This window comes from Leucopleurus acutus (assembly GCF_964270905.1).
Source record: "Leucopleurus acutus genome assembly, chromosome: 14".
NCBI classification, from domain to species: domain Eukaryota; kingdom Metazoa; phylum Chordata; class Mammalia; order Artiodactyla; family Delphinidae; genus Leucopleurus; species Leucopleurus acutus.
Window position 1 is genome coordinate 17,683,131 of NC_139156.1, and position 23,290 is coordinate 17,706,420.

At 39.3% G+C, this 23,290-nt stretch overlaps 3 protein-coding genes across 11 annotated transcripts in view; 1 reads left to right on the forward strand and 2 right to left on the reverse strand.

Annotated features, from left to right (window-relative positions):
* VTI1A (vesicle transport through interaction with t-SNAREs 1A) overlaps window positions 1–3,101 on the reverse strand; it is a 357,558-nt gene extending 354,457 nt beyond the window's left edge. Inside the window, exon 1 of one of the 3 annotated variants that reach the window (XM_082854381.1) lies at window positions 2,764–3,100. In XM_082854381.1, the coding sequence (XP_082710507.1) occupies window positions 2,764–2,857 (94 nt within the window). In that variant the 5' untranslated portion in view covers window positions 2,858–3,100. Of the gene's footprint in view, window positions 1–2,763 lie in introns of all 3 variants that reach the window. The other 2 variants (XM_082854382.1, XM_082854383.1) reach the window with 2 other exon arrangements.
* A 215-nt stretch (window positions 3,102–3,316) lies between these two features.
* Window positions 3,317–22,538, forward strand: ZDHHC6 (zDHHC palmitoyltransferase 6). Of its 3 annotated transcripts, XR_014326762.1 has the most exons (12): window positions 3,317–3,514; window positions 4,531–5,004; window positions 5,648–5,739; window positions 6,924–7,083; window positions 8,318–8,479; window positions 10,113–10,166; window positions 14,050–14,217; window positions 15,261–15,302; window positions 15,999–16,144; window positions 16,237–16,283; window positions 17,298–17,645; window positions 22,434–22,538. XR_014326762.1 is itself a non-coding variant. In XM_082855078.1 (11 exons), the coding sequence occupies exons 2-11, from the start codon at window positions 4,738–4,740 to the stop codon at window positions 17,399–17,401; spliced, it is 1,242 nt and encodes a 413-aa protein (XP_082711204.1). In that variant the 5' UTR covers window positions 3,317–3,514; window positions 4,531–4,737; the 3' UTR covers window positions 17,402–18,102. The 3 variants fall into 3 exon arrangements, 2 of the variants coding, with proteins under 2 accessions (XP_082711204.1, XP_082711205.1); XM_082855078.1 differs by lacking the exon at window positions 22,434–22,538 and having other exon boundaries at window positions 17,298–18,102; XM_082855079.1 differs by lacking the exons at window positions 3,317–3,514; window positions 22,434–22,538 and having other exon boundaries at window positions 4,838–5,004; window positions 7,016–7,083; window positions 17,298–18,102.
* Window positions 20,804–23,290, reverse strand: part of ACSL5 (acyl-CoA synthetase long chain family member 5) — a 44,701-nt gene continuing 42,214 nt past the window's right edge. For all 5 annotated transcript variants that reach the window (XM_082855073.1, XM_082855074.1, XM_082855077.1 and 2 more), the window contains exons 19-22: window positions 22,905–23,006; window positions 22,358–22,429; window positions 21,827–21,973; window positions 20,804–21,082 (exon numbers count right to left, since the gene is read on the reverse strand). In XM_082855073.1, coding sequence (XP_082711199.1) covers window positions 21,833–21,973; window positions 22,358–22,429; window positions 22,905–23,006 — 315 coding nt within the window. In that variant the 3' untranslated portion in view covers window positions 20,804–21,082; window positions 21,827–21,832. The remainder of the gene's footprint in view (window positions 21,083–21,826; window positions 21,974–22,357; window positions 22,430–22,904; window positions 23,007–23,290) is intronic.

A 23,290-nucleotide genomic window follows, 5' to 3' on the forward strand; every position in this document is an offset into this window, starting at 1 on the left:
TTTCAATCTTTTCTATTCTCTTTGGAAGTAACACTTTAATACACTGTACATGCACAGCAGAGGTAGCACATTGTATATTGCACACACTTAGTTGCAATTAATCCTACCTACTCCACTTCCATTTCAGTAAGTTAATATTTGGGGGAACAAACTGCTTTGGCTGAAAATTTTGCTCCAATTTTTAACCTTCTTAACTCAGGTAAATTCTGGGTCAACTACCAAAGATGCCAGGAAGAGATTATAATTACTTTTATTCATACTGGTTTTTGCCATGGTTGTACATATTAGTTTGTTAGTCCACAGATATACATCTGAAATTCATAACTACACAGATATATTTTTCATCTTTCTCTACTTATCAACTAGAAACATTATAAAATGAGCAAGTACAAGTAATTATTAAGAGGGAAACCACAGCATTTTCAAGAATCACTAGCATTTAATTATTCAAGTCAGTAAGCATTTTTCCAGTGCCAGTTATACAGTCTCCTCTCAATTCTCATGTAGCTGCTGTGTTTGGGCATTACATTATACTGTACCTACGGAGAGTCAAGACTTTTATTTTTAAGGTACTTAATTCAAAGGTTTCCTTCTATGTGGTAAGAATGGTTACATTAAAATATAAAGGTAAGAAAAAAAATCGATTGTAACAAATCTGTTTTCTTGGAATTGGCTGTTACAACTTTGCACACAGGAATGATTTTGTTACTTTTTGGAATAGCTTCCCAGTACAAAACCTATTAGCCCAAACAAAAAAATGTTTCCTCAGCTAAAACTATCACAATTAAAAATGAGCAAAAATCCCACGGAAACCACAAATCCTGATATTCTGAGGCTCTGGGACTGAAGTCAAAGGAAGTAGTCTCCAACAACGACAACAAAAATCAAGATGATATTGGGCAGTGGAGGAAAGCAGAACTGAAGAGTTGAGGCGAGGTGATGTATCATGAAGTGATGAGGCCATCAGCCAATTCGCCACAAAAATCTCCAAGGCAGTAAAGCCTGGTGGTATATGCTACCTTGGTTCTCTCCCCTTGTTCCCTCACTTGGACTCGTACACCTCTTTAAGACACCATCCTCCACCTCCTCCAGAACTAACTGGGACTTCAGGAGATGAGTGGGGTGTAAATTCAGAGAACCTGGCTTGAAGCAAATGTCCCTATTAATAGAAAATAGGTGGGGGTAAGAAAAACAAAGAGGGGACTTCCCTGGTGGCGCAGTGGTTAAGAATCTGCCTGCCAATGCAGGGGCACGGGTTCGATCCCTGGTCCGGGAAGATCCCACATGCTGTGGAGCAACTAAGCCCGTGCGCCACAGCTACTGAGCCCACGTGCCACAACTACTGAAGCTCACGTGCCTAGAGCCAGTGCTCCGCAATGAGAAGCCAGCGTACCGCAATGAAGAGCAGCCCCCGCTCACCGCAACTAGAGAAAGCCCGCGTGCAGCAACGAAGACCCAACGGAGCCATAACTAACTAACTAACTAAATAAATTTATATATTAAAAAAAAGAAAAACAAAGAAAGGAAGAAAATTATTTACAAACACAAAAGTTTGGGGGGAGGTAGGGAAAGGGAAAGAGGAATGACAACTTCAGTCCAGGAGAAATTACTGCTGGCATCAAGCATTGACTAACAAGGTGGAGGAAGGAAGTTGCCCACCAGTTCACAGATCAATGAGCACTCCTTTTCCTATACTTTACACCATAGAGCGAAGGTAGATGGTTCAATTTCACTAACAAAACTGAGCACCAAAGCCACAATCTTTTCTGCAAGTAAATACTCAAATTAAATCTGTATTGAGAGAAGAATAAATCCTAAAACAATGTCCTACAGACAAAAATCACAAGACATCATATTTATGTATCTGTTCATTCACTTAAAACATTTTCCTGAGCCCGTTCTAAGTAAATGCCAAGCAAATCAAACACAGCTCCCACCTTCACATAACTGACAGCCCAGTATCGAAAATGAGTTGTGCTAAAACACAAAAACAAAACTCTTCTGGATGAAAATTGTGGAATTTTAAAAGTGAGAAAAATTATTCTGTACCAAGTTTTACACAACACTGGGTTATGGATCCCCAGGAAAGATGAAAAATAATAAATGGGGATGGGGGTATGAAAGATACTAATGATTACAGCAGCTAACACCAAGAAAGGGCTTTACATATGTTAAGTCATTTAATCTTCACAAAAACCCTATGAGAGACGCACAATTCTCTCCATTTTACCAAGAAGGAAAGTTGAGAGAGATTAAGAAACTTGCCTAAATACAACAACTTCTAAGTGGCAGAGCAGGGATTTGAATCCGGGTACTATGGCTCTTAACACTGCTTTGCTGCCTATAATAATAACATCATTACTAACAAGACAACGTTACTGTATGATGCACACTCATGATCTGGCTACGTTCACTGATTCTCTTTGGATACTCTCACATCTCTATATTTCACAAACAAAACCCAGCCAAAACTAAGACTCAGAGAAACGTTCCCAAGGTTATACGAGTCACAAGGCAGCGGAGTCCAGATTAGAGCCCAGATGGCTCAGAAGCCAAAGGCTCTTTACACTGCACCCCACAACCCAGCTTAGATTCTCCCCTTACCCTCAACCAACCTCAAGCATCCCTCTGGGAGGCCCCAACACCACCTGCCTCCAGGCTCGCTCCCCAGAGACACATTTATTCAGGTGTCGTTCCATCGCCCACTGCCCAAGCCTCCTGGCTCTCCGGGCCACCCCCGCCCAGCCTGGGCAGGGCTCTTACCAGGCGGGAGTCGGGGGACCCTCGCAATCTTATTGGTGATCTCTGCAGTGAGCACCGCGAAGTCCTGCTCGTAGCCTTCGAAGTCGGACGACATGGCGGCTCCGGAGTGGCCGGCCCGGGCCGGAGCCTAGGTCAGGGCTGGGGCTACGCGGGGCAGGAAAAGACGGTGTAGGAACGCGGGAAGCTCCCTAGAGAGCGGAGCGGAGAAGCCAGGATAGCTCCCAGCCAGGCCGCTTCCTGGTTGTTCTTCGCGATCTTGGTCCTCCGGAAGTTGGGCTGGGTGCGCTTTTTATTTTCCGTTCGGGCTTCAAGATTAAGAAATTCGCTAAGGAAAAGCCCTTCAGTTAGTGCCCCCAAAAGCTTAAAAAATATGCGGGTTCTCAGGAATCACCGAAAGCATTTTTTGCCCCTCCACGTTTTGGAAAGCGGCTCCGGCTCCCCAAGCTACAAGTCAGAGGGGCTTGTTTCCAGGGGGGAAGTTTGATGCGGCGAACCTCCCGGAAGTGGCTGTCACGGAGTCTGCGCACTGAGCCTGAGCGGGAGAGCTGCGGCGAGGCCGATGGCGGAGCAATGCGAGGGTGGAGGCTGGTGCGGAACTCCGGCCTCTAGCACACAGGATTTACTTTCTACTTGCGCTCGGCTGGGGTACCCATGACGGAGTTACCCGAGCCTGAGAAAACCTGCTCCGGGTGAGCCCAAGCCGCCCCGGAAATGCGATGGCCAAAGAGCGGGCACTGAGGACCAGACCGAGGTGGGAGTCAAAGCACGGGACGTAACCATGATTTTGGCGGTCTTCGCTCCACCCGAGTGAGGCCAGAGTCTCCAGAGTGTTGAGACCAACCACTCTTACCAAGATGTTCTTCCCCTGAGTGAGGATTTCTAAGCGCTCTGCTCCATGACACGGGCGGGAAATTGAGGCACAAGGCAGCGGCATCTGTTGCATGGAAGTCTTTGTTACTCTGTTCCTCTGGTCTTCTTCCCTTGACTCACTCCAGTCCAGTCCGAAATACCCTTCTACAGATCTTCCCGGCGCTCGCCGTCCTGACTTCCCCGTCCCTCGCTCCGGGAGACACTTCTTCTTCTTCTTCTTCTTTTTTTTTTTCTCAAATATTCTCATCATGTTCCTTCTCATATACACCTCCGATCCTGAGTTCACACACACTTATCTCTCCCCTCCCTTCCTTGCAGTCTCTTTGCTTTCACCCTCCCGCTTCTTTACTTTGACACAAATAGACCCTTAAGTTAGTGTTTGGGGGGCAACCGCAGGCAAATGGTGTAGACCATGTCTGGATCATACTTTATGTAATTCGAGACTGGGTAAGAGGCAGTTTAGAACTCCATAGAGGGAGTTTGATGACTTGGCTTCTGTTGAGTTACCGCCGTGGTTTACTCACTCAGCCTCTCCAAGCCATTTTCTTTTCTATGACGAAGGAAGCTGGATTAGGCCAACCCTAAGGCCCTCCTTCCCAGCTCTGAAATTCTTCGTCTCCTCAAACCATTTACTAAACGGTTGCATAGACACAGTCCTCTGACAAGTTGGGAACAAAAGAATAAAAACAACCATTTTACAATCACGTGTCCAGTTTAGGTGCTATTCAGACATGAGGAAAGTTTGGATGCGACGAAAATAGTCTTTTTGACGTTTGATGAGGTACTCATTCCATAGTAAAGTACTTGTGAGCTGCTTTTGTTTAGGTGATTATTGGAATTAACAAATACAGTACATAGTAAAATGTCTTACTGAACTTTCTCATTTTGTTTCTTTAGATTGGATTTCAAACCAAGGTACTGGATTCTCCTAGAAAACATAAAGAGTGTGTAACAGTGAACATGGCGTAATCTGCATTAACATCCCACAATGTGAAGGCATGACAATTAAGGAACACACGTGGACTTGTGGCACATGGAAATGTATGCACAGAAAAAGGAAATCTATAGTTCTTTAAAAACAGGAACGAGTTCTTCCTCACCAAAATGGGTACATTCTGCTCAGTTATCAAGTTTGAAAATCTACAAGAAGTAAAGAGACTTTGTCACTGGGGTCCCATTATAGCCCTTGGTGTTATAGCAATATGTTCTACCATGGCCATGATTGACTCTGTGTTGTGGTATTGGCCCTTACATACCACTGGAGGAAGCATGAACTTCATCATGTTGATAAATTGGACTGTCATGATTCTTTATAATTACTTCAATGCCATGTTTGTTGGTCCTGGCTTCGTCCCTCTGGGGTGGAAACCGGTAAGAAAAAGATTCCTTAAGATGGTGAACTCTCATGATAATCATATATTTAGTTTTTGCCTTATCTGCCAACCAATAAGATCAAACACAGCCTGCTCTTTGCTTTGGTAGAGACTAAGTGTATTATTCTAATCACCGATTATTTAGAGCTCAAAGAATTTATTTTATACTGGTTTGAAAGTATGGATCTAAATTAGTATTTCCCAAAGCAATTTCATTAAATACTTCTGCTTTAAAAAAAAAAAAATGGAAGGGTGGTGATGAGTGCATAAGTTTCTAGGAAACACTGCATATCATTCACCTCATAATTCTACAGTGTGGTTTGGCTCTAGGATCTTTTTTCATGTAACATATTAACATCCCTTATAACTGAGAAAAACTCTTTAGAAACTACTATTTTAAACCATAAAGTATTCAGAAATAACAGACAGCCTGGTAATAACAAGTCACGCCTTATGAATAAATACTATGGTTTGATTTTCTTTTATGGGAGATGGGGAAAGGATGGAATTTGAATTTTAACTTGCATTTCCAGCCATTATATTTGAGTTAAAATATTTTTAAATAGTGAATTTCTGGTAACAGCAACATCACTTTTCCAATTACCCAGAAGTTTATGTTTTGTTTCTATTTTGCTGCCAAGGAAAATTCTCAGGATAGCATGTACCTCCAATATTGTAAAGTCTGCCAAGCATACAAGGCACCACGGTCACATCATTGCAGAAAGTGTAACAGGTACTGTCTTTGCTATTCATTGGGGATTGATCAACTTGATTACTGGTCTTTTGTTGTTATTCTTTCTACCACATCAATCCTAGTTTTATTTTCTGCAAGGTGGCTACTTTATAAATAATGTCAAAATAATTAAGTGTCATAATCTTCATTTTACTTTTAAATTGTCAATTCTGATAAGTATTACTCTTTTTTGTTATAAGTGAAAAGATTTTTCTAGAAAAGTACAGGTTTACTTTGCTTCTTGCCTTGCCAAGAGCAGGGTAAAAAGTTACACCGTTAGGTTGTTTTCATAAATCAGGATTAATTCTCGACTAGTCATCTTGACTAGCCTTAGAATTGTTCTGAGTCTAAATTATAAATGAGACCTGCTTTTTCCATTATTTAGTTGATTAACATTTACACTTTATACAGATCTAATAAATGAATCCAGGTGCCTATTATCACAGGTGTTTTATATACAAAACTTAATTGGAAGAAAACAGAATCACTATGAAAAATGTGAATTAAGCTAGAACCTTTTTTAATGAACACCTATGTCCAGTGATAAATAAGAAATTTATGATGAGAATGCTGAGGTTTAGGGGGACCATTGGAGGGGCAAATAAAGTTTAGTTTGAGGCAAGAAAATTTTCTTCTAGCAGCCTCAAGGAAGGGAAACAGAGTAAGACTTTGCTTATTAAACCACATCTTATATTCCGGAGTTAGCTTGCTTAGCTTAGAGACTCCACATCTAAAGAATGCGAGCAGGAAGGAAGGAAGTTACAAGCGTCTGCTAGGTCCCATCAACCCCAGTGGAGATTTATAAGTAATTTTGTTCAGTCTCTGTTGTTTTCTACTTCAGTCACTGCATTTCAGAGCTAGAGGAAAACCAGGAACTATGCTCATTTCTTTATAATGAACCTCTCAGCGGGCCTCCAGACTTCTTTAAACAAAGTCACTTGTAGCAGACATCTTTTCCTCAGATGCTATTACAAAGCCTGCCCTTTCTTGTGTTGTTTAAAATTTAAAAGAAGTCACTGTTTAAAAACTCATAAAGATTTTTCTTTGTGTTCCATGAAGTATAATTTCTCTGTGACCATGCATGGACATGCTAGATTCCGATGTGCTTGATCTTTTGAAGACCAAAGTTATTTAAAGTAGACAGGATTTTCTGCCTCACGTTTTATGTAAATTTTTCTTGTTAGGTGTGTGATGAAGATGGACCATCACTGTCCTTGGATCAACAACTGCTGTGGTTATCAAAATCATGCTTCGTTCACACTGTTTCTCCTTTTAGCACCACTGGGTTGTATTCATGCTGCCTTTATTTTTGTTATGACAATGTATACACAGCTTTATAATCGGGTAAGAAAATGTTATAAAATCATGCCAGCTTAAATAGTAGTTATTAAGATTATTTAAGAAGTTCCTTTTGGAAATATGCTTTCTACAATTTAGGTGGGGAAATAGAACTTTGTAACTTTATAATCCTCAATAAGGACTCCTTTTAAAAAAGCAGTAAAACAGTTTTTAAGATGAGGAAAGATTATTTTGTTCTGGAAACTCACCTTATATGCTCTAGTTGAAGTTGACAATTATTTTAGTACTATGTATAACTTACTGGACTTCAAACTTGGTAGCTGTGGTAAAGAATAGTTAGAGGAAAAGGCAGAAGAGGGAGAAAAAAGGCAATACTAGTGCTTTCTGTTTCCATTCGATCCTGTGGCCAGTTGTAGTTCTTTTGTTCATTTCTAAATCCAGTGTCCTGGAACGTGGCTCACAGAGCAGGTGCACGTTCTAAGATAAGGTGCAACTGATTGAGTTGATTTATGGGCAAGTAGTCATGAGATAAAGTTCAGTCGTCACAAATGGAGGCCCCTAAAGAGGGCTGGAGGGTCAGTGAGGGAAACAGGCCTGGTGGGATGTGGTAAGCTGGAAAACACAGGTCCTTCACACAGGGAGCAGCCCATGTTTGACTTCAGCCAGTTCTTGATGTTTGGAAATCCAGCCTGGTGATGTCAGATCATCCGGTTTTTCAAGAAAAATCTGAAAATCTGGACTTTTTATGTGAAATCTGATTTCTAAATCACTAAATTTCTAAATGTTGGTACCTAACTGAATATTTTAAAACATTTTGTAGGCCAGGCAGTACACATCGGCAGGCCATATTTGGCCTACATTTTGCTAGTTTTTAAACCTCTCGTTGTGGAACATGAGGGAAGAAACCACTGAATGCTAGGCTATGTTTGTCGCTGTGGAAATCACTGTAAATAGAGGAAAACAAGGAGAGGATGGGAGACGCAGTTACAGCTTAGATTGGTGGTGTTCATGCGTAGTAATGTTTGTGTGGTCTACCTAACACTTTCTGAGGGAACAATAACAAACAAACAAAAAACGTTTTAGAATACTGAAGAATGATATCGTGCATATCAGTGTGAGTTCAAACCACAGTATTGATTAGAAACAGCTCTGTTTGCTTTGGCCACAGTGTCAAGTTGTCATTTGTTGATCTTTTTGACCAAGTTCTTTTAAATGGTAGAGTATGACTGTTTACGACAACCAAGTATTTTCGAGTGTGTGTTGTTGTTATTGTTTACAGCTCTCCTTTGGGTGGAACACGGTAAAGATTGATATGAGTGCAGCCCGGAGAGATCCTCTTCCGATTATTCCGTTCGGATTAGCTGCATTTGCTGCCACCTTGTTTGCCTTGGGATTAGCTTTAGGAACAACCATAGCTGTTGGGATGTTGTTTTTTATCCAGGTAAGTTCCTCTATTACCTCTAGCTAAAGTTGTCAAGTTATTGGGGCCACTTGTAAAGAGAAAGAGATAAAGCTTCCATTTAAGTATGCAGTGTGAAATGGAGATTATTGTTACGTATTCCATCTAGGTGATTAATTTAATCTTCTACTAGTCAGATAATTTTGAAGTGACTTTGCCAGAATTTCTAGGTTATTGATTTAATTTTAAAAATACTAACTTAGAGTTATATAGCATTTTATACTTGAGAAAGCTCTTCTCACCGTCTCTCTTGATCTTCACATCAACCCCAAAAGAGGTCGAAGAGGAGTATTCTTTTCCCTTCTTTACAGATGAGTAATTAAGTCACAGGAAGGTTAAGTGACATAGCCAAGATCATCCATTCATGTATTCAGTAAACATGTATTCAATGAACATAATTATTATTATTTTATAGTAGCATATATTAAATCAAAATCATAATAACATAGCTAACATTTATTGAGTGCTGTTTTAGGCTTTTTACATGTGTCAGCTCATTTAATCTCCATAACAACCCTGTAATATAGGTGCTATTTAATGTCTACTCTGTGATGAATCACTTTGCTAATTACTGAGGCCACAAGAATGAAAATGAAGGGTTCCTGCCATTAGGGAACTCACAATGAGTGGTGAAGAGTTAACTAATACAGGGTCATGTGTATAGCATAGATTTATGTACAGAGTGCAGTGAGAACACAGAGAAGGAGGATGTGGCCCTGAATGGATCAAAAATAGTTCTTATGACTCATTTCATTCGCTTAATTAGTTTATTCATTCATTGAAGTCCCATTGTGGACCAGGTATTGTGCTAGGCCCTTGGAATATGGTAAGGACTCCCAGTCCAGGTTTGTTCTTACTGTGTCACACTGTCTCCATGAAGGCACATCGAGACTTCAAAGAATTGCAGGACATATAGAATTAGAAACGCTGGGCTTGAGGGCCCTGATGCATCACCCAACCCTTTTTGAACTCTTGGTTTTAAAATAACCTGGTTTTGGTTATAGTTCACATTTTCTACTAGCCTGGGATCAAATTCTTTGAAAAATTTTCCCCGATCCCTAGAATTAAGAATCATATTAGAAATAAACTAAAATCCTGTGGTGTAAAAACCTACATAAATGGAATTGCCATAGCTAGGAAAATCAAAAAATAGAATCAGGACTGAAAATATTCAGTTTTTACAGCAAGCAAAATATCTAGGTTGACTGAAATGAGTCACTGTTACTTGTAATGAATAGATTAATCATGCATTTAAGATTAAAAATAGTGGTAAAAGATTTTAATAGCATAATCTATATAATACTGATTGAATGGATTATATCAATATTTTATTAATACTCTGAAAAACCTATTCAGAAGATAGTACATAAAACATGATTTTTTATTTAAACAGTAGATTCAGATTTGACTGTAGATCGATGTAGTCATTCATGTGAAGATGTACAGTGGTTAAGAGTCAGATGGACCACACTCTGTTACTTAATCTCTGTTATCCTGATATCTTCACCTATGGAGTGGAACAATAAAAACTACCTCGTAGGGTTAGTGTAAAGATGATAATCTTAAATGAACCAGTCACATTATGAAATTTTACTATTTATCATTTAATTTCCAGATGAAAATAATTCTCAGAAACAAAACTTCTATTGAATCATGGATTGAAGAGAAGGTAAATTTTATCATTGTTTCCTCAATATCGATAAAGTACTGATTAACTAATAGACCAGATTAACTAATAAATGCCCCAAAATGAAAACTTGGCTACCAAATGGCTTCCTTACGTCATTTGCATGCCATGTAAAAGGCGATCATGGGAACCGTTTGATTTATTCCTGCTTTAATATGACTCCCGCAGAGCTCTCTCACACACTGAGTTGTTGAAGAGGCCTAAGCCACACATGAAACCATTTTGGCTCCTCTCAGACTAGAGGAGAAGGGAACCCATTGGGAAAGGAACTTCTGTCCTACCAAGGTGCCATCACATAGGCTTTAGACATCAGATGGGCTTATAACATTTAGCTTGTTACAAACCTCACAACCTCCAGTATATACTTCACGCTGTCCATTGTGATTCTGATATAAAAAGTACATCTGACTACCCCACTCCCTATTTAAAACTTCTCAGAGCCTCACTATCACTGTAGCAGGGGTTGTAAACCCAAATGCACTAGGGCCCAGGCAGGTAACCTAGATGCGGGGAGCCAGTCTGTGGGCCAGAGCTGCCCGGCAGACGAAGCTGATTGGTGCCACAGGGAAATCCTCACCCAGTATTGTGAGATCGTATATATATTTTTTTTTCCAAGAAAAAGCATTGGCAAGCAATTCAGATTAAAAACAAACAAAAAGCCTTTGTGGGACAAATAAAACACCTATAGGACATATTTAGCCCCCCGGCAGCCAGCTGGTGAGCTTTCGTTTACAGCAGCAGTTCTCAAACTTTTTGGTCTCAGGACCTTTTACATTCTCAAAAATTGTTAAGGACACTAAAGAGCTTTTGTTAATGTGTATTATATCTATTGACATTTGCCATATTTTCTAACTGAGAAAATCTTTGAATATTTATTATTTCACTTTAAAATAACAATAAATCCATTATATGTTAATAAAAATAACATGTTTTTGGGAAAAATAATTAAATTTTCCAAAATAAAATAGGAAGTGGTGTTTTTTTTGTATAAATCTCTAATATCTGACTTAACAGAAGACAGTTGGATTCTCACATCTACTTCTGCATTCAATCTGTTGAGATATGTTGCTTTGATTGAAGTATATGAAGAAAATTCAGCCTCAGATAAGTAGGTAGAAAAGGGTGGAGTATTTTAACATGTCTTTTAGATGATAGTGGATATTCCTTGATAATACATTAAAGCTTGACAAGTGCTAGTTCTTGAGAGGTTAGCTGCATGTGAGATCTGAAACTACATCAGTAAACTCTTTGTATTCTTTTGTATTTAAATCCATCAATCTATCTTGCTCTTTGAATGGACCTGGTACCCACATAGGGCATCAGGCATCGGTCATTTGGAAAATAGTAGTTTACAGCATTACACAGATTTTTTAAATGTTGACACATTTCATTATACAATATCTAAAAGCCGCATTCATTTATATCACTACCAATTTTATGGGGAAAATCTTTAAATATTGGAAAGCTGTCAAGCTCATAGTTGTGGCTATAAATTTTCCAAATTCCAATTTTCACTTGAAAGCCTTATTTTTTCCACTGGCAACAAATACTCAGTTGTTTATATGAAGTAACAGCCTGACTTTGTTCATTTTCGAGAAGACATCCACTAAATACCAAGGTCTGAATAACGTTGGTTTTTCTGTTACATTACTCATTCTTTCATGTAAAAATAGCATTATATGAAAAAAGCTGGCTACACAGCTTTTGTTAGCTCACAACTCAAACAAGTGTTTTTCTTGAGATAAGCACTTTGGCAAGCTTTATGTGTACTTCCCATTTTGTCACACAGAATATTAAAAAGACATCTACTTAAAAAAAAAGACATCTACTTGAGGGCTGAGATTTAATAAAAATAATTTTTATTTCTTCATCAAGAAATTTTTATGTAAAACTGGGCTTTTTGTTGGTTTGGTTTTGTTTGAATTATGGGTGTGTAGCAGTGAAGAATATAGCACCTATTAATACAGTTTGGTGCCACTGTCTTGATTCCTGCTTACGGTGCCAGCAGTTTTACCCACCGTTGCAAATGTCAACACCATGAAGAAGGCAAATAACATCTTCGTATTATTATGAAAGTTGTCTGACTTTGTTGAACTCCAAGAAAAGGTCTTGGGGACTCAAGGAGGTATGCAGAGCATACTTTGGGAACCACTGATGTACGGGTTTAAGTCCAAGCTCCTTAGCTTAAGCGTAATATCAATAAAACCTTTTATATCTTGCTCTTACCTGCTTCTCCAGCTTCATTTCCACCCCTCCCACCCCATTCACACTCAATACCAGCTAATACCAAATAGTTTGCACATCTTATGCTTCTGTATCTTTCCACATGTTGTTCCCTCTGCCTAGAATATTCTTTCCCCCTATTTTTTGCCTAATTTCTTGTCCCTCAACACTTAATTTAGCTGTCACTTCCTCCAAGGAACTTTCCTTGACTTTCCCTAGACTAGGTTAAGTACTTCTGTACCGTTTTCCTGTAGCACTTACTGCACATCTCTGTCACCTTTTAACACACAGTATTGCTGGAATCCCCCATCTTCACTGAGTGCTTCTCTTAAAGACCATGCCTTGGCTATTTTTGTAAGCTACTCTCATCCTTAGCACTTTTTCTTTCTTAATATTCTAGATCTCTGTTCTCTGAGGCTCTTAATTCATTTTGAAGACTCTGAAGCTTTTGCTTATAAAAAGGGAAAAGAAATTACCCTTTACTGTCTGGGTGGGGATGGACTTACATGTTGTCATGTTACAGCTTGACAATTTTAATTGAATCAACATCACTTTATAAGTAACTGCAAAAGCTTTTCCCCCCTGATAATATATCAAGGTATCATCTCTAGTTAGCATAATGTGTTGACATTAGATTAACAGTGTTTTTTTGCTAATGACCAAAGCTCTTTATAAAGTGCCATGCTAAATCTAGAAGTTATTTTAAAACTGGCGCTCTGTTGCTCAGTAGAAATCAAATAAATGATTGTATTGATATTAAAATGTATCAGAATTACAGATTTTATTACACTGTAAGTATCAACTGGATTTGTACACTTATTGTAGGAATAAATGGTGTATCTTTATACCACTAGGTGTCAGTGGAAATTCAGAAATTCTAAGAAATTTCTTAGAAATTTCTACCAGAAATTCTAAGCCAGTTTATCCCTTTAAGTAAAAGCTAACAATTTAAATGCCTAGAATATAATTTATGAAACCTGAATATTTACATATATATGCATAAGATGTACATATAAATGCCTCCATAAATAAGTATATAGACACATGTAATGGTATATAAAACTGAAAGATCTCTTACACATACTTGCTAGCTTTAAAAAATAATAATTTTCATAGAATGATGACTCCCCCGTCACACCTTTCCTGGCCACTCACACAGGTGTTGCTGCCACCCAGGATGCAGCCATTGCATTCTAGTGCACCCCACCTAACGGTTCCTTCCATCCTGAATAAACCCTTGTTTTCTCTTAAACCTCCTTATCAGTATGTCTTCTTTACATCTGGATTCCTTTGTTCTGCTGCACAAGCAAGAACATTGAGGACTTTTTCTACATGGAATAAAGTTACTGACTCCTTTAATAAATGTTTTTGAATGCTTAAATTTGGTCTTATTTAGGCGTATTCCTGAGTAACTCCTGTCAGACATTTTCTGGATGGTCTCATACAAGGTTGGTATTGTGTGTCAAGTTCTTCCTATATTGTGATAAGTGTGTTTATTTCTCCTGTGTACTCTAACGTTACAACAAGGAGGAAGCATTTTTAGGTATGATACAAATTTGAGGAATAAATGTTCTCGATAGTATATTACTAAAAGCCACTTAAGACAGATGTATCTGCCATCTTACATCTTTGTTACCCACAGGCTAAAGATCGAATTCAATATTATCAACTAGATGAAGTCTTTGTTTTTCCTTATGATTTGGGAAGTAGATGGAAGAACTTTAAACAGGTTTTTACGTGGTCAGGGGTCCCCAAAGGAGATGGACTGGATTGGCCAATAAGAGAAGGCTGTCACCCGTACAGCTTAACAGTGAGTATTTTTGTTCAGATAGTCTTGCCTTTTTGCCTCACCTTCTTCCCCTTAACTTCTCCTTAACTCCAATGGCATTTTATAGTAAAATAAGTAATAAGAATTTTTTCAGTATGTCAAATGAATCTAAATTAATTCTAAAGCGCTCCTTGTATCATGTCCCTCCTTCTATTTAAATCATTCCTTATCTCTCCATACCTGTGAGATAAAGTCCTGATTCCTTAACTTAGTTTTATAAAATCTGGCCAAAAGCTACCTTTCACCTACATCCTAGCAGGAATCATCCTTTCCAATCAGCCTAGTCTACTCAGCGAATTCCTGGTACATTCCTGACACCTAACTCCTCCCCAACACTGTTTTTTCTATGTCATATGAGCTCCTGTTTATTGGAAATTATTCAGACCAGTTCCAGTGCCCTCTCTTCCATAAAGACTTACCTCCCCACTCTAGACTCAGCTGGATTTGGCACTTAATCATATACTAGTGCATATTAGCACATGAGGTCTCATTTTTATTTAATTCTTGTATCTTATGTCTTTAACTTAACTTGGCAAGATTCTAGGCAGAGGTTATTTCCCCTGCTATATCTAGTGTAGTAACATTTAATAAACTTGCTGAATAAGTGGAGAAAAGGAGTTGAAATGGTGAATTTTAATCAAGACTCATTGTTGGTGAATTTTGCAGTCTGTTTGTCCTCTCTCTAAAGAGTCAGTGAGTCTCTGTATCCTCTTCACCTCAGGGAGGAGCCCGGAAGCCCCCTGAGGGCAGAGAGCACACCTCCCTGATTCCTGGGCCACAGGGAGTGCTCTGTGAATAAAGACATTGGAGAAGGAACACTGAGGAGGCCCCACTTCAGTACCAGTTTTTAGTCATAGGACCTTCTTTCCATGCTAAAAAAAAAAGGCGGCCTTTAAATTGTCAGCAATTTGAAATGTTGGAAAATTGGGAGTTTGTCATGTCACTGTGCTATAGTAAATGAGGAAAGCCTGTTTTTAAACATTGAGATAAGAGACTTCATTTTTTTTTTTATATCTTCCAAACAGATAGAACAGTTGAAACAAAAAGCAGATAAAAGAGTCAGAAGTGTAAGTAATTCTTTTGCAATGATACTAATTTCTTTTTCTTTTGTCAGGCTCTGTACTTCTGTGTAGTTTTAAAATTGCCTTTGAGTAAAAACCAACTGTTAGCTTTTATTAAATAATCTCTCTTAATACATTTGTTGAAATTTAATGCATATTAGTTTTGTTTTCATTTAAATAGTTTGTACTGGAGGTTTGGAGGGAATGTAGTCAATTTATATTGTCAGAAGATAATTATCCTCAATATAGTTCCCTAGTGTGAAACTCGTCCTTACAGTGATGCTGAATAATTCAACGGCCACTAGCTACATGTGGCTATTTAAATTTAAATTAATTTAAATAAAATTAAAATTTAAGTCCCTTGGTTGCACCAGCCACATTAAAAGTGTTCAGTAGCTACATGTGTCTAGCGGCTATCACACTGGATACCACAAGTATAAAACATTTCTATCACTGCAGAAAGTTCTACTGGACAGCACTGCTTCTAAAATTTCATTCTTAGCCATGTGCTTGAAATGAAGGGTAAGAAAAAGCCTGAGAATTAGAAGCATCAAGTAATTACCTTCTATAAAGGGTAGATAGGGAACCAGGAGGGAAAGACTTGCCTCATATTTTGGATCTACCTTTAACAGTTTACATTCAAACTTCAAAAACCTCAGGTATGGGTTAATGTTAAATTGTTCTTCTGCTCACTGATGACAGGTTCAGTATAAAGTAATACAAGATTATAGTGGTACCTGCTGTCCTTTGAATAGAGGAATCAAAACCTTCTTCACGAGCCCCTGCACTGAAGAGCCTCGGATAAGGCTACAGAAAGGGGAGTTCATTTTAGCCACAAGAGGCTTACGGTAAGTGACAGAAAGTAGTGAATTTCTTCTTGAATGACGAAATTGGCATCTAGCCAAAAAAAAAATTAATTTTAATCTTTTAAATATTTCAGATACTGGTTGTATGGAGATAAAATTCTTGATGATTCCATTAAAGAAGGTATGAAAGTGGAAGGGGGTGTTTAAAGGACAAGACTGCCAGCAATAGCTGCAAATTTTACAAGAATAACTTTTATAAACAGTCACGTCACGTGCATTAGGGGAACTAAATAGGAAGGCACATCATTAAACAACAAAAAGAAGCTCTTTGTATTATTTCTCCATACACTTGTATTTATCGGGTCTTTGCAATGATTAGCAAACATCACACCCCATACTTAACTATGCGATAGGCACTTGTGGAAATGCTTCACTTGTGGTATTCAGGTCCCCAACAGCCCTCCGAGGTATTGGTGAGGGAACTGAAACGTGGAGAGGCTAAGCAACGTGCCCAAGGCCACGCTAAATGCAGATGGAGCCAAGACTCCAGCCCACGCAGTCTGGCTCCAGAGCCTATGACTAAGCTGCCATGCTATATGCGCCCCCATTGAATGACTCGTCCTATTAAGTTATTATAAAAACTAATGAACTGAAACTGTGTTTTTGATTTTTTATTTACTTTTAAGAATTGTTCCTTTTTAAAGTAAAGATTAACCCAGGATGCTCTTTTGAAAACACTGGGTTAATCATAAATTAACCCATGTGACAGCTTAGGCAAGCTTGATATAGAAGTGCACAAGTTAGAGAAAGTCTAAAAGGAAAATTCACAAAGGCTACAGGGAGATAGTCCCCCGGAACAGATGAAGTATGACAGAGCCATCCTCCTTCATGGTCACACACATGTACGTGAACACCAAGTTGCCCCCACTCCACTGGGGCTCTCCTGAGCCGCTTCAGCTCCTTCCCCAGATGATGCAATTTGGGAAATATCTGTTTCCTAGCTTGTTAGGAACATTTTTTTTAAAATTTTATTTATTTATTTAACTTTAACCACATATTGTGCTTATAAAAGATGGTGGGGGGTGGCAAAGTCTAACTAAAAGCTTATTAATTGGACGCAATAGAACTAGTGGGTCTCACAGATGTCATTGCGGCATATCTGACTTTTTCATATCAGTTTCATTTTCTCCCTCAGATGTTTCAAGAATAAGAGGATGGTTCCCTAGAAACTGTGTAGAAAAGTGTCCCTGCGATGCTGAAACAGATCAAGCCCCAGAGGGCGAGAAGAAAAATAGATAGCCACTTTTGAAGTAAAATTACTCTAAGTCTGCTCCATTACTTGAAAATTGTACATATTACTAAAGAATTATGCAATGAGCCTACTCTGGTTAAGGTGTTCTTTTCCTCAAAGGTGCCCTAATGCCATGATCTAAATATTTTTATTATCATTTTGAAATGGAGAAGCCATTCTGCACATACCTTTGAATTCCTGCACCTCGATGCCACCGCTCCCTCTCCCCAAAAGGAAAAACACTTCACCCAAGTAAGTCGATTGCATTTTCTCTAGGATTTTTTTATGCACTGCACACGATGGACCTCACCTGCAGATATAGTTCCCCCTTGGCCAGGAGCATCTGCATGTGATGCTTTTATCCTCTCTCCCCCTCTGCTGAAATTTCTTATGTAATATTCTAGATACTATAGAACTTAATTTGCAGATTCAATGTAAGCTCAGATTTTATTACCCGTCTTTTAATAATGAAGATTTTGTCAAATCAAATAAAGATCAATGGATGTTCTGTATAAATCATAGTTTTTACTCAAAGTATCTTTTTGCTGACGAAAAAGGATTGTCTTAGTTCCTTATGGAAAAACTGCTTTACTGCCTTGTGAAAAATCGACATCTTTAATCATGAGTCTTTAGACATACATATTTGCCTCAAATTACCCAATTAATGGCATATTGAGATCACAGGATTCTAGGAGACGTTTTTTTTTTTTTTTTTGCGGTACGCGGGCCTCTCACTACTGTGGCCTCTCCCGTTGCGGAGCACAGGCTCCGGACGCGCAGGCCCAGCGGTCATGGCTCACAGGCCTAGCCGCTCCGCGGCATGTGGGATCTTCCCGGACCGGGGCACGAACCCGCGTACCCTGCATCGGCAGGCGGACTCTCAACCACTGCGCCACCAGGGAAGCCCTAGGAGACGTTTTTTTAATTGGAGTATAATTGGTTGACAGTGTTACAGGTGTACAGCAGTGATTCAGTTATATCTATATATCTATATATATGTGTGTATAGATATTCAGTTATATAATATATGTACATATATACACATATATTCTTTTTAGATTCTTTTCCATTATAGGTTATTACAACATATTGAATATAGTTCCCTGTGGTATACAGTAGGTTCTTGTTGATCTATTTTATATATAGTAGTGTGTATCTATTAATCCCAGATTCCTAATTTATCCTTCCTTGCTTCTTTCCCCTTTGGTAACCATGTTTGTTTTCTATGTCTGTGAGTCTATTTCTGTTTTTTAAATAAGTTCATTTGTATCATTTTTTTAGATTCCACATATTAGTGGTATCATATGATACTTATCTTTCTCTGTCTGACTTCACTTAGTATGATAATCTCTAGGTCCATCCATGTTGCTGCAAATGGCATTATTTCATTCTTTTTTATGGCTGGGTAGTATTCCACTGCATTTATACACCACATCTTTATCCATTCATCTGTCCATGGACACTTAGGTTGCTTCCATGTCTTGGCTATTGTAAATAGTGGTTCCATGAACATAGGGGTGCATGTATCTTTCTGAATTAGTTTTTTCAGCTTTTCTGGATATATGCCCAGGAGTGGGATTGCTGGATCATATGGTAACTTAGTTTTAGTTTTTGAAGGAACTTCCATACTGTTCTCCATAGTGGCTGCACCAATTCCCACCAACAGTGCAGGAGGGTTCCCTTTTCTTCACACCCTCTCCTGCATTTATTTGTAGACTTTTTGATGATGGCCATTCTGACCTGTGTGAGGAAATCTCATTGTAGTTTTGATTTTCATTTCTCGAATAATTAGCAATGTTGAGCATCTGTTCATGTGCCTATTGGCCATCTGTATGGAGAAATGTCTGTTTACGTCTTCTGCCCCTTTTTTGATTGGGTTGTTTATTTTTTTGATATTGAGCTGTATAAGCTGTTTCTGTATTTTGGAAATGAATCCCTTGTAGGTTGTATCCTTTGCAAATATTTTCTCCTATTTTGTAGGTTGCCTTTTTGTTTATGGTTTCCTTTGCTATGCAAAAGCTTCTAAGTGTAATTACGTCCCACTTGTTTATTTTTGCTTTTCTTTCCATTACTCTAGGAGATGGATCCAAAAAGATATTGCTGTGAGTTATGTCAGAGTGTTCTGCCTATGTTTTCCTCCAGGAGTTTTATAGTATCCAGTCCCACATTTAGGTCTTTAATCATTTTGAGTTTAATTTTGTATATGGTGTTTGAGAATGTTCTAATTTCATTCTTTTACATGTAGCTGTTCAGTTTTCCCAGCTCCAGTTATTGAAGAGACTGTCTTTTCTCCATTGTATATTCTTTCCTCCTTTGTCATAGATTAATTGACCATAAGGCCCATGAGTTTATTTCCGGGCTTTCTATCCTGTTCCATTGATCTATGTGTCTGTTTTTGTGGCAGTACCATGCTGTTTTGATTACTGTAGCTTTGTAGTATACAAAGCTATTTTTGGGGCTCTTCTAAACACATGAGTAGAATTATAGTAGTCACCTATTCCAGTAGTAATTCTTTCCAAGGCAGGGAACTTGAGCTTTGGGGGTCTGGCTTATAACAGTTAACAATAAGGGAAGGGCACTTGGGGATTCATCAATGAATGAAGCACAACTCTGCCTCATTCCAGTGAGGGGTAGGGAGGTGGACAGACAGTAAAATATATGTCAGATGGAGTCATATATTATGAAGAAAGCAGGTGGGACAGTCTGATGGAGGTGACATTTAAAGTGGATGAGAGGACAGATCACATGTCTCCGGGAGTATCTGCATTTTAGGCAGAACAACAGGCTGGAATGTGGCTGGCATGTTTGAGGACAGGAAGGCAGCCAGTGTGGTGCAGTTGGAATGAGTGAAGGGGGCGTGTGAGAGGAGGTCAGGGAGACAGTGGGAGTTAGATAGACATGGAGGGAAGTTAATTCCTGCCTGCCCTTCTGTTTCAAATATCCAAGAATAGATGTTTCCTCAGCTCTTCTGGGCTCAGGGTCTAGAAAGACCATGCAGGAGCATTCTCCTTAATTCCGGTGAGAGACCAGAAAGGAACACTGTTCAGGACTACTTGGATGATAAAGGAGAAAGAACATGAATTGTGCTCAGTTGGAGTTAGGGTTCGACTGGTATTTATTTTATTGTTCACAGCTGTGGGATAAGAAGGCCTGGTCTTCAACGTAGCTATCAAACCTGGTGGCATTCTAGAATCACCTGGGGACCTTTTAAAAATCCTGATGCCCAGCCTGTACCCCTGACCATGTTAATCAGAATCCCTTAAGTGTCACGCAGGCCTCAATATCTTTTTAAACTCCCAGGTAATTCTAGTGTGTAGCCAAGTGTGAGAGCCACTGGCTTACATGACTGTTAAGGGGTCCTGTCTGAGGCTGGTTCTCGTCACAGTCTGTGGGGAAACACACACCACAGCTTAAACTATCTGCAGTGGTTTATTCTGAATGCTGAACATTTCCAAGTGGAAGCAGCACGTGTTGAAGGGGTGTAAGGTACAGCAGGAACTGAGTCAGGGGAGGAAAGATCAGTCACTTCCTTCCCAGAAGGTAAGCCTGCTGTGCAGGCTTCATGCTTGCCCATAGGTCTTCATTCCCAGTTCAGGAGGTTGTTACTCAGTGCTTGCTTCATTTACTGGAAAAATGCACTTGACGTGAGTTTCAGCTCCTTCCCCCACAGCTTCCAGCTCAGCAGCAAACTGTCGGGAAGAGGTTCAGTTACCAGGTATACTGCAGAAAACACTTTCAGAACATACTTTTTGGACAAAATGTCATAGGCCCAGTTTTAAATTTTCCCAAGTCAGAGAAACTACAGGGTTTAGGAAATGCTGAGTGATCAAACTTTTCCCTTCTGGACACAAACTTCAGTGGACACAGAAGTACAAAGAAGAAATTTGTCTCACAGATATGATTAATTAATATTGTGATAGCTTAAAACTCAACTTAATTTTAGTGGTTTTGTGGAATGGTTAGAAAACATGAATTATAAACAGCTTTTCAGAACTTAAAGTTCTCTTAATTTGAACACTGGAAGGCCTAAATGTTGAGACTGCCAACAATTTAGGTTTACTAGAAAATATGGAAGAATTCCCAAAGGGTCACTTTGGCCCTTGAACTAGTTACACTTATAAAGGTTGGAGATCACAAGGAAGGAACAAAGATACAAATGGACCTTGAAGAAAGGTATCTTGATAGAAGTAGCCCTAAATGTCAGCAACATTTAAGATGGGAAGGACAAGAGTTATTTAGTTCAAGGCTAAGCTTCCACATGGTAAGTTCTCTCACTTAATATTTTTAAAAAGCCCTGAAACTATGGTTTTATAATTTAGTAAGTAGCTACAACAACAGACAGGAGGAAAGACAAAAAAATGAACATAAGATTAGTTTTTAATCCATATTCCCACAAGGCAGGCTACCTCTGAGCCCCTCGCAGCCATAAGTACCTTAACCTACTCCTGGGTTTTCTCGTACAGACTGTTGATTTGAGTCCGAAAGTATTTGGCAAGCTCTCCCCTCTTTGCTTTCAAGGTTGGTGTCAAGAGCCCGTTTTCAATGGAAAATGGCTCCGGATGAAGATAGATGTGTTTGACCTGGGAGGGAAGATGCACGCATACGTGTTTAATAGTGATGTGGACGGTTCCGCAGAGCCCTGTAAATGCTATGGGAAGAACCTTAAAGAATATTTCCCCTTATAAAAGTGGCGTTGATGAAGTGGGAGGGTAAAGAGAAAGGTAACACATGCCCATTCTCACACACTGATAACTTGGGAAAGACATGAGTGGAGAAGGAGGAGGAATAATGAACAGCATGAAGGGGCTGGACAGGTAAATGCAAAGGTTACTGTCATTAATGGACTAATAGTACCTCTAAAATCAGTTCCTTGGAAACTACTTTAAACTTTTAAACCCCATTATAAATGCGAACTTTAAAACTTTATGACATGAGAGACCAGGTATAACATGAGTAGTACATACCTGTTCAAAGGATTTAAGGCCACCTTCTGTCCCAGTTTTCTGCAAGTCTTGTAAAATGCTTTCCTTTATAACCTAGGAATATAAAACAGCTCAGAGCATGGCTGTTGAAAAAGAGCCTAAAGGAAAGGCTGAGCATGAACCACTTCAAAATGCCTGCTAAGCTCATCAGGATAAAAGCAGGAAATGGGGGTATGTGCCAGCACATGTGATACCTAAATGTTGCTCAAAGAAAAAGAGTCATGGGAAGAAAAAAACAAATCTAACTGGTAGCAGGGGTTTTCTCTGGATGGCATTATTTAATTCCTCATTTTCCAGTTATTTTTTCCACAATGCACATGCTACTATAAAAAGAATAGGGATTTTGGTTGTTGTTTTTAAACTCCCCATCCTCTCTTCCAGTCTAGTAAAAGCAGTCAGTCCACGCCCAGCAAGGGGCTGTTCTTCCAGAGAGGAGGCTCTAGGCAGCTGTGGGTGCCCAAGCTGGGGAGGCCTCCCCTTCCCACGACGGGCCGATGGGTGGGCATAGGCTTTTCTGAGTGAGACTTACTTGGTTTCGGCACAGTTCTTCAAACGAGCCCTTCACCCCAAGTTTGGCTGCAAATGAGGGAAGCACATCTGGGTCAGGAACCACCACTCCCACCAGGAATGACTGGAAAGGAAACAGGCATGTGAACTAGCGCAGCACTGCCCCCCAGTGGGGAAAGAAAGCGTTACCTCAGAATGCATGATTGTACCCAAGCCCTGAAATTCAGTGCTGGCGTCCTACAGTTTTCTCACCATATATTTCAAACCCTCATGGAACTCTGATCCCATTTTCCCACACAACATTTCTACAAAAATGTTCTATTCAAACATGAATAGAAGTGGAGCTCAACATTAAGCTTAAAGCATCTCTGGCCTGTCCATGTCAATCCTCCCCCACTCCCAAGAAAC